The sequence below is a fragment of the Geotrypetes seraphini genome, chromosome 1, assembly GCF_902459505.1.
Source record: "Geotrypetes seraphini chromosome 1, aGeoSer1.1, whole genome shotgun sequence".
Classification (NCBI taxonomy): Eukaryota; Metazoa; Chordata; class Amphibia; order Gymnophiona; family Dermophiidae; genus Geotrypetes; species Geotrypetes seraphini.
Genome location: NC_047084.1, coordinates 50,186,964 through 50,202,031, shown reverse-complemented (window position 1 = coordinate 50,202,031; position 15,068 = coordinate 50,186,964). Strand labels below are relative to the sequence as shown.

Genomic DNA, 15,068 nt, shown 5'->3' with positions numbered 1-15,068 from the left:
GCCTAAAAAGTCTCTGGATATATCTAAAAACCTGTTTTGATTTGGGCAGGTCTTTAGATATATTTCTCTTTCGACTATGAGCCCCATATTGTCTATGTTTCTCAGCAAGGATTCTTTTTCCTGCAAAGGTAAATGTATCTCATCATTATAATATAGTCTCTTGTCTTTCCATGTATTTCCCCATCCTCCTATTTACCTAAAGCCTTCTTGATGACATCAAGCTTTGAGCGACCTATTGAAGTCCTCTGTGTGTTTAATTCTTTCCTCTTCCTTTCCATACTTCTGAAAAAGCTACAGTCTTTACAAAAGGTTTTAAGCCCTCATCAAATTCCTGAAAAGCTTTCTGCATTGCAAGTGTAGAGTTGTTGGCCAGATTATTTGTTCCCAGATGGATAACATCATCAGTGTTAGAATCCTTACTTAGTTTCTTCCTTAATTAAGGTTATTATTTGCCTGATACTCCTGAAAGCCACTTCACTATTTTGGTGTCCTTGCCCTGAGTTCCAAGGTTAATGTCTCTGATGATGGAATCCCCCAGCATCCATAGTTTTTTGTTTTGGGCTTTCTTTATTTGTGCTTAGGGTATGCTTTCTCCCTCAAGTTACCTTCACTGGTTCCAGTACCACCTGAATTCTATTTTCTTGAGTATCGCAATGCACTAGTAGAGCAAAGAAATTCTGTAGAGGTAATACTGTATTTTTTGCTCCATAAGACGCACTTTTTTCACCCCCAACAAGGGGGTGGAAATAAGGGTGTGTCTTATGGAGTGAATACCCCCCTGTAGGCAGGCCCCCGGTACCTTTTTAAAAAGTCCCCTTTCCGCGCTCCTGCCTGTCTCCCTCGCCAGATGGCTCTTCGGTTCAGGCACAGCGGCACAGAAGGCAGGCATGTGCTGTTTGCTTTCCTGCCTGGTTCGGTGCCGCTCCCTGATTGGCTGCAAACAGCACACGCCTACCTTCTGTGCTACTCTGCCTGAACCGAAGGGAGGGAGACAGGGAGGAGAGTGGAAAGGGGACTTTAAAAAAAGGTATCGAGGAAGGGGGGGAGTTGCTTGTGCTGCCTATAGGGGTGTGTGTGCCTGTGCTGATTATGGGGGTGTGGTTGTGCCTGTGTTGCCTATGGGGGGTGTGGTTGTGCCTGTGCTGCCTATGGGGGGTGTGGTTGTGCCTGTGCTGCCTATGGGGGGTGTGATTGTACCTCTGCTGCTTATGGGGTGTGTGTACCTCTGCTGCCTATGGGGGGGTGCCTCTGCTGCCTACAGGGGAGTGCCTGTGCTGCATACGGGGGTGGGGGGTGGGGTGGGGTGGGGTGTTGTGCCTATGCTACCTATGACCCTGTCCCGGCCTACCACCAGAGGGTGTACAGAGCAGGTGGTGAGAATTTTTTTCCTGGGTTTTCCTCCTCTACAGGTGGGCACAGGCACCCCCCTCCCTAGGCAGCACAGGCACAACCTCTCCCATAGGTCCGGTGTGTCTTATAGAGCAAAAAATATGGTACTTATGAAGGTGGATGTTGCTGCGTTGCATTTCAAGTTTCAAGTTTATTAGGATTTAATATACCGCTTATCAAGGTTATCTAAGCGGTTTTTACAATCAGGTACTCAAGCATTTTCCCTATCTGTCCCGGTGGGCTCACAATCTATCTAAGCCTATAGTGACCCATTTATTCTTGGGTTGATTTATTCTTTGAGGCAGAGGTGGTAAGTTTGTATGATTTTGTGGAGCAATGGAATCTGCTTTAATTATATTCAATTCCTGTGTAATTTTGCAGAGCTTCTCTTTAATACTAGCAAGATGAAAACAGATGGGGCAAGCCTTAAGCCTGCAAATGATGTGTCTTGGAATTAAAGTGCCACATTGATTGCACTGAATAAAAGTCATCTTGATTGGTTGGAAAATGAATTGATTGAGTAGTCTTGATTATTTGGTTCTCTATATATGAGCAGTGATCCCTGGGGTGGGTGGGACTATAAGTCCTATGAGAAGGAAGAGGAAATAAAACTTAGCAGAGGACAGATTTTTTTTGTTATAGCAAGAAGCAGTTAGGGAGGAGACGAGAATTTAGGCAGGTATAATGCTATAATCTGTGTTAAGAGCAAAAATATTAAATTCTTAGTAACTTAAATTCTTAGTAACTTAGCTTTTAGAAGTTTACAAGGCATAACATAACATAACTTTATTCTTCTATACTGCCATAACCAAACAATTTCTAGGCGATTTACACAGAAGAAGGCTGGACAATCAGTGAAATACAAATAGTTAAAAGTACAACAGTTTCTTGGATATATTCAAGATAGAGTTTTGCTAACAATAGTACCCACATTTAAGAAATAAATTTGTCACACAGCGCTGACTTAATTTCTTTACAAAATGCACCATATGACAACATAACTTCACCAATGTATTTACCCAGCCAAAACTGCTGTTTACCTGCTTGAAATGTGAGAGTCTTATCCAAAAAAGTCTTGTATCTGCAACCAGTAATTTTTGGATAAGCAAATAAATATGAATTCCTAGTTTTCCTTGTTGGGCTATACAACACGAAATGAGATAAAAGATATGTTGGGGCCAATCCCCAAATCAACTTAAAACAGATACAAGAAAATTTGAATAGTACTCGCGCCTCCACCGGCAGTCAATGCAGCAAGCGATAGTAAGGACTGATATGGTCATGTTTCTTCAATTCAAATATCATTCGAACAGTCGTATTCTGTACCATTCTCAATTTTTTCCCTAGCACTGTCCCAGGAAATTCAGGCACCTTAGCTGGGGTTACCAGACATCTGGTAAAACCCGGACATGTCCTCTTTTTAGAGGACTGTCCAAGTGCCCGGATGGACTTTCCAAAACCAAAAATGTCCAGGTTTTGGGAAACTCTTTTCTGTGTGTGGAAGGCCTCTGAGCATGTGCGAATGACATAACACGTGTCCGCGCATGCTCGAAGGACCATGGACACGGCTTGGAGGTCAGGAATAATAAGACAAGGCTTTCTGGTGCAGGACCTGGTGCAGAATGGGAACAAAATTAAACATAAACACATAGAAACATGATGGCAGAAAAAGGACAAATGACCCATCCACAGCATCCACTATCTCCTCCTCTCCCTATGAGATCCTACATGCCTGACTCACGCTTTCTTGAATTCAGACACAGTCTGTCTCTACCACTTCTACCAGGAAACTATTCTACACAACTACCACCCTTTCTGTAAAAAAAATATTTCCTTAGATTACTCCTAAGCCTATCACCTCTTAACTTCATCCTATGCCTACTCATTCCAGAGCTTCAATTCAAATGAAAGCGATTTGCCTCATGCACACTTATGCAAGTAGGTATTTAACCATCTTTATCATATCTTCCCTCTCCCCCCAAATATACATATTGAGATCTTTAAGTCTGTGCCCTTAAGCCTTATGAAAAAGATCACATACCATTTTAGTAGCCTTCCTTTAGACCGGGGGTCGGCAACCTGCGGCTCCAGAGCCGCATGCGGCTCTTTTCCACCTTTGCTGCGGCTCCGGTAGTGTGTCACGCAGGCATGCACCTTACAAGTCCAGCGTCGCGGCGGGAAATAGCCATGCTGAGCAGTGAGCTCAGCACATACACAGATGAAAGCCTTGCTTGCTGATTGGTCCGGCGGCGCCGTGCCGCCGGACCAATCAGCAAGCAAGGCTTTCATCTGTGTAGTGCTGAGCTCACTGCTCAGCATGGCTATTTCCCGCCGCGACGCTGGACTTGTAAGGTGCCTGAAAAAGAAATCATCCTGGCCGGGGTCGGTGTCATGCTCCGGAGATCTACAGCCTTCCTATCTCCCTCTCCCTTCTACCTGCTTCCGGCCACATCCCCTGCTCCGCGGCTCTCTTCGGCAACTCAGCAGCAGCTTCTGACGTCGGGGCCTACCCTTTGCGAGTCCCGCTTGTTTCAACTTCCTTTTTCCACAAAGGCGGGACTCGTAGAGGGAAGGCCTTGATGTCGGCAGCTTGTCTTGATCACTGCTGCTGACGAGTTGCTGAAGAGAGCTGCGGAGCAGGGGGGTGTTGCCAGGTGCAGGTAGAAGGGAGAGGGCCAGATGCAGGACTCGTGGGTGAGGGAGGAGAAGAGAGAGAGAAAGAGAGAGGGGAGGGAAACAAAAGGAAATATTTCATACTGGGCTGGGCCGGAGTGGAGGGAGGGTGGAAAGATTCTGGCTACAGGGTGCATTAACAAAGGAAAAGGGGGGAAAGCTGAAAATGGAGATAGTGACACAAAGAAGAGAAAGAGTAAGCAGGACCTACTGAATAAGGATAGAGATACAGAGGGGACATGAAGAGGAGATGAAATAGAGACATAGAAGTAATGCTGAAAAAGTGTGTGTGGGGGGGGGGAGATAAAGACATTGAAAGGGCAAATGGTGAACATGGGGTAAAGACAAGGATAGAGACAAATGAAGATTCTGAAAAAGTGGTGAGATAGGGATATAGGTGAGATGGACACAAAGAAGGGTGATGCTGGAAAATAGGTGGAATGGTAATTCTGACAGACACAGAAGGGAAATGCTGGATCAAGGAGAGATGGGGCTCAGGCTGGATGGAATGAGGAGAAATGCCTTGTTGGCCCGGAACTTCCTCTCCTACGTCAGAATTGACGTCAGGGAGCGGAATGCTGGTCAGCGCAACACTTCTGCAGGGAAAGCTTGGGACGGTGGTGGCTTGGGGGCTGTTCCCCGATTGCGGTGGCAGCAAACCGAGTGGCTTGGGGGAGGGCACGGAGACAGAAAGAAGGGGGAACAGGGAGACAGAAAGAAAAAGTTGGGGGAGAGAATGGGGTCTGGAGGAGAGGAAACATACAGGAGGCTGAAAGAAAGGAAGAAAGATTGGATGCACAGTCAGAAGAAGAAAGTGCAACCAGAGACTCATGAAATCACCAAATAGCAAAGGTAGGAAAAATGATTTTATTTTCAATTTAGTGATCCTGTATATAGCATTAAGATAAGAAACAATATATGCAGTGTTAGATTTGTTTTATAATGGTTTTGCGGCTCCAAGTTTTTTTTTCTTTTCGAAAACGGGTCCAAGTGGCTCTTTATGTCTTAAAGGTTGCAGACCCCTGCTCTAGACTGACTCCATCCTTTTTGAAATGTGGTCTCCAGAATTGTACACAATATTCTAAATGAGGTCTCACCAGAGTCTTATACAGGGGCATCAATACCTCCTTTTTCCTACTGGCCATACTTCTTCCTATGCACTCTAACATCCTTCTAGCTTTCACTGTCACCTTTTCAACCTGTTTGGCCACCTTTACATCATCATATACTATCACACCCAAGTTCTGCTCCTCTTTCTTGCACAAAAGTTCTTCATCCCCTGAACTGTACTGTTCCCTCGGTTTTTTGCAGCCCAAATGCATGACCTTGCATTTCTTAGCATTATATCATAGCTGCCAAATTTCTGACCAAGCTTCACTAGGTCCTTCCTCGTGTTATTCACACCATCAGGAGTGTCTACTCTATTGCAGATTTTGGTATCATCCACAAAGAGGCACATCATACTTGACAGCCCTTCAGCAATATCACTTATTTAGATGTTAGAAAGAACAGGTCCAAGAACCGAACCTTGAGGTATGCCTCTGGTAACATCCCTTTTCTCAGAGAGATCTCCATTGACAACTACCCTCTGTTGCCTTCCACTCAACCATTCCTGACCCACCTTAAGACCCACCTTTTCTCCTTGGACCTATAATGAAATCTCAGGAGCCTACCTCCTATCCTTCATTCAAAGTTCATGTCTTGTTCTTAATCTTGTTGTAAATTGCATTGAATCCTAGCTGAAATTTGTGGTATTGAAGAAAAATGTATGGTCCATCACTTTGGGGCCCATCCTGAGGGCACTCAGTTTATTTATTAGACGCCTGTGTGGAAAACTGTCAAAAGCTTTGCTAAAAATGAAATACAGTATACCACATCTAGCGCTCGCCCTCTATCCAATTCTCTAGTCATTCAGTGAAAGAAATTAATCAGATTTGTCTGACGAGATCTGCCTCTAGTGAATCCATGTTGCCTTGGGTCCTTCAATCCACAGGATTCCAGAAATGTCACTATTCTCTGTTTTAAAAGTGTTTCCATTAATTTACTTACCACAGAAGTCATACTTAGTGGCTTTTGGTTCCTTACTTTTTCCTTACTTATACTACTGTGGAGAGGGACCACATCCGTTCTTCTCCAGTCCTCTGAATCCTGTTTAAAAAAAACAAAAACTGAAAAATACATTTTTTTCTATGATACTCAAATTGCACATCTTTTTATGTGTTAATACAAGGGTGGTTTGAAAAGTCTTCTGAAAAAAACACAAGGGCTATACAATTAGTCCAGTGAGTTTCCAGTTTTTTTATAAGCTACTTTTTCTACGATACAAAAAAATTGGAAACTTACAGGACTCCGTGTATAGCCCTCGATGGAAATTACGTTGTTTAACGTGCTTTTTTTATACCAAACTTTTCAAACCACTCTCACATACACGTAAAGTATATAAATTAAGAAATTTGTATTTCTTTTTTTTTTTTAACAGATAGTGATTACATCACATCCCTAATTCTGCCCATCGTACTGTGTATGGTCTTTGTGATTCTACTCGGGATATTCTGTATTCTTAAGGGGCGCAAGTAAGTAAATATACTCTTTTTTTTGGTGGAAAAAGGAAGGGGATGGAGGGATTGTATAAACATTGGACATTTTATCAACCAATGCGCTGATTTAGACTGGGATTTATGTTTATCACTGATCTTATTCTGAAGAGATAAACCTTATAGTTTAACATTTGATAATACGTACATTCTACATGATTGTGTAGTACTTTTTAAAAAAATTAACTTTCACCTTGATATTCAGCTGGCAGCGGACAGTTTTTTTTAATGTCCACTGCAAGTGCTAAAATTGGAAATTGAGTGCTGGGCCCTGTCCAGGCTTTGGCATGTAAAACCTGGTTTTCTTAAAACCAGCTAGCGCTTGACCAGTTAAGTTCTTGGGTTAGCGGATAAGCTAGGACAGCTATTTATGTGGTCTTATTTATCAGCTAACTCTGGCTGGTTATATCTGAATATTGTGTGATGTAACCGGTCTCTGCCCCTGGAATAACCCCTGACATAGCCAGATTGAAGTTCGGTGCTAACTGGCCATTTACAGTGGTGCTAACCAGTTATGTGCTGCTGAAAATTAAGGGATAGCTGTGAACAAGCAAGTTAACCTATTAGCAGTCATACTCCACTGGTTAATTTGCTTTGAATATTGGCTGGTTTGCACTTAACACATTTTGGCAACAGCACCGCATTGTAAAAGATGTACTATTTTTCTGAAGAATGGCAGGTTTAGTGCAGTGGCGTGTGGTGAGGGCTATCAGGGGATTCACTGACTCCCCAGCTCTACAGCCCTGCTTTTTAATTTTTTGTTTACTTTTAGCTTGATTCAGATTGATTTGTTGAGAAGGCAGCCTGTGTAACCAGTCAAACTGCATCAAACAAAAAGTAAACCAGTAAACCAAAACAACAGCAAAAAAGCAGGACCCTTGGGCTGAGGATTCTATGAACCCCCCTGAAAGCCCTGATAGTACTGATCTGAATTTGATTGGATGAGCAGCATCTGCCTATTGCCTGCTTAACCAATAAAATTCAGAGCAGTGCCCTCAGGGCCTTTAGGGGGTGGGACGAATCCCTGGAAGGCCGTAACTGCAAGCCACTGGTTTAGGGTTAGAAAAATCATGGCCCCTCTACTTGACAGTAAACTTGTCTTGCTCTGTGTTATGAACCATGTATGTTTTGGCCCAAAACAATTCCTTGAATGCCTAGCTCTCTAAACGGGTGCCTTGGTCATCACTATTTCAAGACAAAACTACATATGTTATAAATTAGATTTGTGACATGCTGACACTTGGCTATTTCCTCCCCCCAACAATAACGCCAATAAAAAAGTATCTCACTTGTACTAGAAATTATGCAGGGTCTGTGAAAGGAAGGATGTGTGTTTCACATTTATTGCAAAGTTATGGTTAACAGTTAAAACTGTTCTCTCTATGTGTACTGTAATAGCATTAGGTTGGTGTCTGTGGTATCCTTAAGGTCTCTAGTTTCCTGTAACACCAGCCCAATGCAATAGAATCTGACTGCTTTTGCAGAACTTGACATTTCCTGTGCTGTAGAACTGAGGAAACCAGCAATCTTGTACTTGTTGCCGTTTGTTACTTCCCAGTGAATTAACTATGGCACACCCCTGCTACTTTCTTTTACTTTATTTATCCACCACAACCTTGTGGACTGCCATTTTCAGAACAATGTTCTCCTAATACTTCATCCCCCCAGAGTCATTATTTATTTATTTAATTCAATTTACATCCCGTCCTCCCCAGAGAGCTCAGAACGGGTTACAAGGTATCATACATAATAGTTAAACAAACAAGACACAAAAAACGAAAGCAATACAGGCTGCAGTGACATTTGTCTAATACAATTTTTTATCCTAAATTAGCAGACACAGAACAAGGATTTATAACATACGGATAATCTTACTTTAGCTGTTCAAGAGATATGTTAGTTTCACATATAGTTAGATCGTCTTGGAACATGCAGAGAGAGAGAGTCTAGTTCAACATATATGAGGAATACATTTGTTTTGGGAGTTAGACTGTGTGGTTGCTTAGGCTGAAGAATTAGGTGAGGAGGTAGGTGTTTATTGCTTTCCTAAAACTCAAAAGCCCTTCAAGGGATTTGATGTGTGGAGGCAGTTGATTCCAGTACTTTGGTAAGAAATGAGAATAGGACCTTTGTCAGGCATTATCTAGTTGGAGGCTCCGACCAGGGGGTAATTGTAGAATTGTTTCCTCCTGGGAGCAGAGGGGTCTGTTCGTGACATAACGTGGGAGTTTGGCTGAAATATAGTAGGGTATCATGTTGTGTTAGGACTTGAATGCAAGTACTAAGCCTTTGAAGATGCAGTCTTTGGCTCTGGGTAGCCAGTGGGCTGGCGCTAGTACTTGAGATAATGGATCGTGGGTGTGAAAGTATTTTTAGAAGTTTAATTGCTGCATTTTACACACCTTGGAGATGCTGAAGATTTTTTGCTGTCAGTCCATTGAATAATGCATTGCAGTAGTCCATGTGGGAGAGGATGAAGGCATAGAGAGAAGTACAGTAGTTTCTTATTTTCAGGAGTTGTCGGAGATAGTAGAACAAAGAAGAGACCACTTGAGAGATTTGGTTGGAAGAGAATGACACGGGGACACAAGCCTCAAACACTTTAAAATCATAAGTGTCATAAGGAGCAGTGTGGGATTTGAACCTACAACTTCAGGGTGCTAAAGCTGTAGTTCTAACCACTACATTTTTTTTTTAAATTTTATTAATTTGATGAATCGCCTATCCATAATTTACTAAGCGATTTACAATAAGATATATAAACATATTGAAACATACAAATAATATAATATAAAAGGTAAAAAACAGACTCATAAACAGACGAAACAAGAACACAAAATGATAAAAGGGGAAAAGTTACATAGTAATTGTTTTGAAAAGAAGAAAAGGGAACATTCAAGGAAAAAACATAAGGAGGGATGACTTAGCTACACTATTTGAAAAGTATTTGTTTTAGAGACTAAAAGCATCTATAAAAAGGAAAGTTTTTAATTTATTTTTAAAGAGACTGAGTTCCTTTTCATCTCTTATATATTGTGGTAGAGAGTTCCAAGTTTGGGGGGCCACAATTGAAAACATGTCATGACGTCTGGTGCTTACCACTTTTAAAGAAGGGAATCCCCACAATAACTTTGCTTGCGGCACTGTTAACAAAAATTTAAATGCTTGTTAGCAGGGCCGCGAGCAAAGTTATTATTAAAATGGAGTTGTATAGTGCAATAGTAGAAGGATACATGAAGCTTACATAACAAAAATAGGACACATAGAATTCATCATCTGCTTAAAACACACTCCCTTCAGATCTATGTAACTTCTTTTCTAAAACTGATACCTACTGTATATGTGTATGCTCATGTGTAAATGGTGTCTAACCCTTCTATATGATTTCCTGTGGTTCTTGTTAATGGGAACCTGAGACATTTCTCATCGCACCTGAAAAAATCATTTATTTCTGGAAATTAGACCAGGTTCCTTTCTCCCCTTGAAAGACAGCCCTGGAATTCTTTTGAAGGCTTGGGCTGTTATTGACACTTATGGCCTCTTTTACAAAGCCGCAGTAATGGCCCTGAAGCCCATAGAGATTTAAAGGGCGTCGGGGCTGTTGTTGTGTGGCTTTGTAAAAGAGGCCGTTAGATATAACAATGATCCAAATTGTGCATTTCTAGAAGGTTTTTTTAATCAACTGTAGGACTTCCTTACTCTGTCTACCTAATGATATACAGTACTTGTAAGCACTTGTGCTTCTTTGCAGATTTAAACAATTCTGTTGGCCTGATGTTCCCAGTCCTTCAGAAAGCAGTATGGCAGAGTGGTCTAAAGAGAAACTTAAGGTAAGACTGTTTCTTTTTAGGAGAACAAGTTTTGTCTGTATCAGAAGACCATTGGTAGAGGTCTCATGAGACTGCAATATTAACACAGTAAGTTTAATACACATTTCAATATGTCTTTGCATTCTTTTGGGAGTTTTTTTTGTATAGCTATGTCCAAAGGTATAGTAAGGGGGGGTGGGGTGGCGGACTGTGGTCCGTCATCTTCATGGGGGCCAGTGTCTCTCCTCCACTCCCCACATACCTCTTGAAATATTTAACGGCATTAGCAGCATCTTCCACTTTAATATGTGGACAATGTTTGCATGATATTTTGCATGTTTGAATTATGAAACTATGAATGGAGTTTTTCTGCTTCAATTTTTTTGGGGGATATTAACATATTCTGGTGACACTGAGATCTTGTCTCCATCATATCAGCATGAACATTTATTATAGAATTTAGTCCCTGCATTGGTACTTTGTTATTGAATGGGTTTTGAGTAGTTATTTTGATTTTTTGCATTTAACTTGTTAACTTGCATTTAACTTATGATATATTTTGCATTTAACTTATGATATATATTTATTAGTTTTTTCAAACTTAATTACCCAAGCATAACTTGTAGAGAGAGAAAATATTAGACATATACATATTCTATCATAGTAAGCAATATTAACAATAAGAATAAAAATAAATTTGGCTAATTATGCTCACGTCCTCAAATAGGATCCAAAATGTTATAGTCAAGCGAGAGCAAAAAGAAATTCAATAAATATTAAGGCTAGTTAAAGCGTTGAGTGAAGGTGTATGTTTCATCTAAACAGGGCTCAAGTTTTTTCTTTTTCCAAACGTGACAACAGCAAAAAGGTTGTGAAGTGACATGGCTCAAAAAAGACATATTTAACAGCTCGATATAAGCCAGTACATTTACAAGGGTGCCGTAAATAAAAAGTGGCACCCAAAGATGTAATCCCAGGTTTCATCAACAAAAATTAATGGTGACACTTATGCGTCTCTCGTGTCAAATCAGGAAACATTTGTACTTTAAGACCTATACATTCTTTTTGCGTGTGTTTAAAGAAAAGTTTTAACAGCCATGTATATGGTGTGTGTGTGTATATATATATATATATATATATATATATATATATATATATATTGGTACTTTGTTATTGAATGGGTTTTGAGTAGTTATTTTGATTTTTTGCTTTCAACTTATCTAATATAATAAAACGCTAGGCTGCGCATGCGCACTTCCTATGTGTGCCCCGGTTTTCCGTGAGCTGTAGCGACATATAGGAAGTGCGTATGCGCGGCTTACGATCTGTCCTGCTCCCTGTTGAAAGACATGCGCACTTGCGCCGCGTGTTCGCGCATCACAAAAGCTTCCCTGCTCTCCACCTCACAATACGGCCCTACCGGCTGAAGCGCGAGCAAGCTGCAGAAGTGGTGGTGGTGATGGGCAGCCTCAGGTATCAGTTTGACGTTAGGATGGTGGGGTGGGGAGGCCTGCGGAGCCCAGCAACTATCCGCTGTCCGGGACCCGAGTCATTTGCCGCCTCCCCCTTCCCTTCCCGCGGGCCCGGCAGTAGAAGGACCCGAAGCAGCGTGTGAAGACTGCGGCACACGCTGCTTGAATCGCCATGTGTAGTCGGGCCCAAGGGAAGGGAAGGGAAGGGGGGGCGGCAAAGTACTCGGACCCGCGTTTGTAGTCACCACTGTGGGAAGGGAAAGGGGGTAGAGGACACGCTAATGCTGCTGCACAGGGAACTGGTGTGGGGGAGGGAAATGGAATGGGGAGGGAATGCTGCTTTGGACAGACAGACAGAGGAGGAAGGGAGACAGAAAGACACAGGGGCAGGTGCACAGGGAACTGGTGTGGGGGGAGGGAAATGGAGGGAGAGGGAATGCTGCTTTGGACAGACAGACAGAGGGAGGAAGGGAGATAGAAAGAGAAGAAGAAAGACCCAGGGGCAGGTGCACAGGGAACTGGTGTGGGGGGAGGGAATGCTGCTTTGGACACACAGACAGAGGGAGGAAGGGAGACAGAAAGAAAAGAAGAAAGACACAGGGGCAGGGAGATATACAGAAAGACAAACAGACAAAGGGGGCCAGGGACAGAGACAGACAGAAAGAAAGACAGCGGGAGTCGCGTCAGGAGGGGTGCGGGATGGTAGTGGACAGCCAAGGAAAAAGAAAGACAGAAAGAAAGACAGAAATACAGAAAACGGCTAAGGAGAGAGAGAGAAAGAAATAAAGACAACACACACATATATTCTAGCACCCGTTAATGTAACGGGCTATAAGACTAGTATTATCCATATAAGTTGAAAGCAAAAAATCAAAATAACTACTCAAAACCCATTCAATAACAAAGTACCAATGCAGGGACTAAATCTTAAGGGACCCTTAAAGGAAGGAGTTTTGGAAGAGATTGAGAATAGGAAACTCTAAAACTTCTATTGGTGTGAAATAGCATTTAAGTTTGCGTTTTACAAAGGTGTGCAAGCGTTTTTAGCGCATGCACCGGATTAGCACCTACTATAGCGCGCGCTAGCTGAAAAATTGCCGCTTGCTTAAAAGGAAGTGGTAGTGGCAAGTGTGGAGAAATTTTTGCGCACGCTAAAACTGCTAGCACACCTTTGTAAAAGGAGCCCTTTGTTTATGGTATTAAATACAGTATGTGACTGGCCAGGAAATGTATTCTTCAATGCTGGACGGTCCCTGACCCTTCGGCGTTTTGGCATTGGCGGAACCAGTTGCATCAGTTGGCCATCTGGGAGGCGCGAAATGCAGGAGGGGCCAGGAAGCGTAAGTTGTTGTTCCTGAATATTTGGGAACCCTATTTGCAAGATTTGCATCCAAAGGGCCGTAGTGCGGTATTGAGATGGGTGTCCTAATGTGGGTGCCCTGATAGATGGGCTGGGAGGTACTGGTGAGTTTTTGATGGGGAGTACCTTTGGGAGGGTGGAAGGTTTGGGGTGGGTTTGAGGGGTCAGGGTAGGTTCTGGGCTTTTGCTAAGGAAGGGTATAGGGGATTCAGTGTGTGTGTGGGGGAGAGGTGTGGCATCTTCGGGGCTCATCAGAGTCCAGGGCCTCGGAGTGCCTTTCCGCTTTCCTTCCCCTGCACGCTCTTAGTGGTGAGCGCAGGGGGGGGGGGAGATTTGGTTGATATTCCTCTTGTTTTGTCCTTGTATATTATCCTAATTATATGATGCATATTTGTTTCATATTGTGCACCTACGGGGTGCCTTGCTACTGTGTCCTTGTTGTTTGCGTCAATAAAAATTGTTTGAACCTAAATACAGTATGTGATTCTTAGTAATGTGATACTTTGTAACTTTTCTTTTATGGGCAGCTTAATTCCCTGCTGATTGGAACCCAGTCAGATGGTCTGTTTACCGCTGACATGAATGTTTTGCCCTCATTTTCTTCTTGTGAAGATCATATTCATCTCCTGGGAGTAAGTGAGGAAATCCATGTGGAGAATACCAACAAAGACCAAGAACCAACTTCACCAAGTCCTCAGAATTTTTTGTACTGCAAAGAGCAAGAGTTTGCACAAACTCTTCCACCTCCTGCTCTACCACACGTAGTAGCTGCAAAACAAGACTACAAAAGTCATGTAGGTTCAGCATTTACTTCCAATGAGGCTCTTTCATTTGAACATAAGTGTTTGCTCCCATCAAAGGAAGTTGGCCATGAGTTCTGCTCATCTTTGCTCCAAGATGCATGTTGCAAAGGAGATGGGAGCAGGGACGTTTTGGAAGATGAAGGATTTGAACAAGAAGTTGCAGACAATCCATATCTGAAAAATTCTAACCAGACCAGAGAATTTCTAGTCCCTGATCATTGTTCAGCCCATATTAGGGAAGACGCTCAACAGACATCAGTAATCATAACACCTTGCCATCGAAATGCTGCGGGACAGTCATATGTTACTGTGCACATGGTGGGGCTTCCTATAGTTCACTAACCGATTCTACCAGTATGAATCTGTCTGTCCCAGTACTCTGGAGCAGTGGTTTTCAACACAGTCCTCAGGACATACCCATTGGGAATACGTGTAAGAGAGATTTGCAAGCACTGCTACTGTATGCAAATCTCTTTCATGCATATTCATTATGGATATTCTGAAAACATGACTGGCTGGGTGTGTCCCGCAGAATGAGTTGAGAATCTCTGCTCTAGAGATAGCCCTGTAGAGAGAGATGGCAATAACACCACGGAATGGGGGGGGGGAGGAGGGGGATAATAAATTACCTGGAAATAATGTGAAACATAGAAACATGATGGCAGATAAAGGCCAAATGGCCCCATTCAGTCTATCCATTTGCAGTAACCATTATCTCTTCCTTTCCCAGGTTCTCTTGAATTCAGACATAGGCTAAGGAGTAATCTAAGGAAATACTTTTTTGTGAAAGGGTGGTAGATGCATGGAACAGTCTCCCGGAAGACTATCACCTCTTAACTTCCATTCTGTTTCAGTGCTCTGGGAACGGGACTGTAATCCTGCGTTAATGGGGAAAACAGGCTAGCTGCCCTACTCACCCCCAGAGCCTCAGTTGGCCCTCCCCAGGTCTATGTTAACAGCCCTGGTGT

At 42.6% G+C, this 15,068-nt stretch overlaps 1 protein-coding gene across 1 annotated transcript in view; it reads left to right on the top strand.

Annotated features, from left to right (window-relative positions):
• Nucleotides 1-14,689, top strand: part of IL31RA (interleukin 31 receptor A) — an 85,139-nt gene extending 70,450 nt beyond the window's left edge. Inside the window, exons 12-14 of the mRNA XM_033957675.1 lie at nt 6,542-6,635; nt 10,408-10,486; nt 13,825-14,689. Of these exons, the coding sequence (XP_033813566.1) occupies nt 6,542-6,635; nt 10,408-10,486; nt 13,825-14,442 (791 nt within the window). The 3' untranslated portion in view covers nt 14,443-14,689. The remainder of the gene's footprint in view (nt 1-6,541; nt 6,636-10,407; nt 10,487-13,824) is intronic.
• The last annotated feature ends 379 nt before the right edge of the window (nt 14,690-15,068 follow it).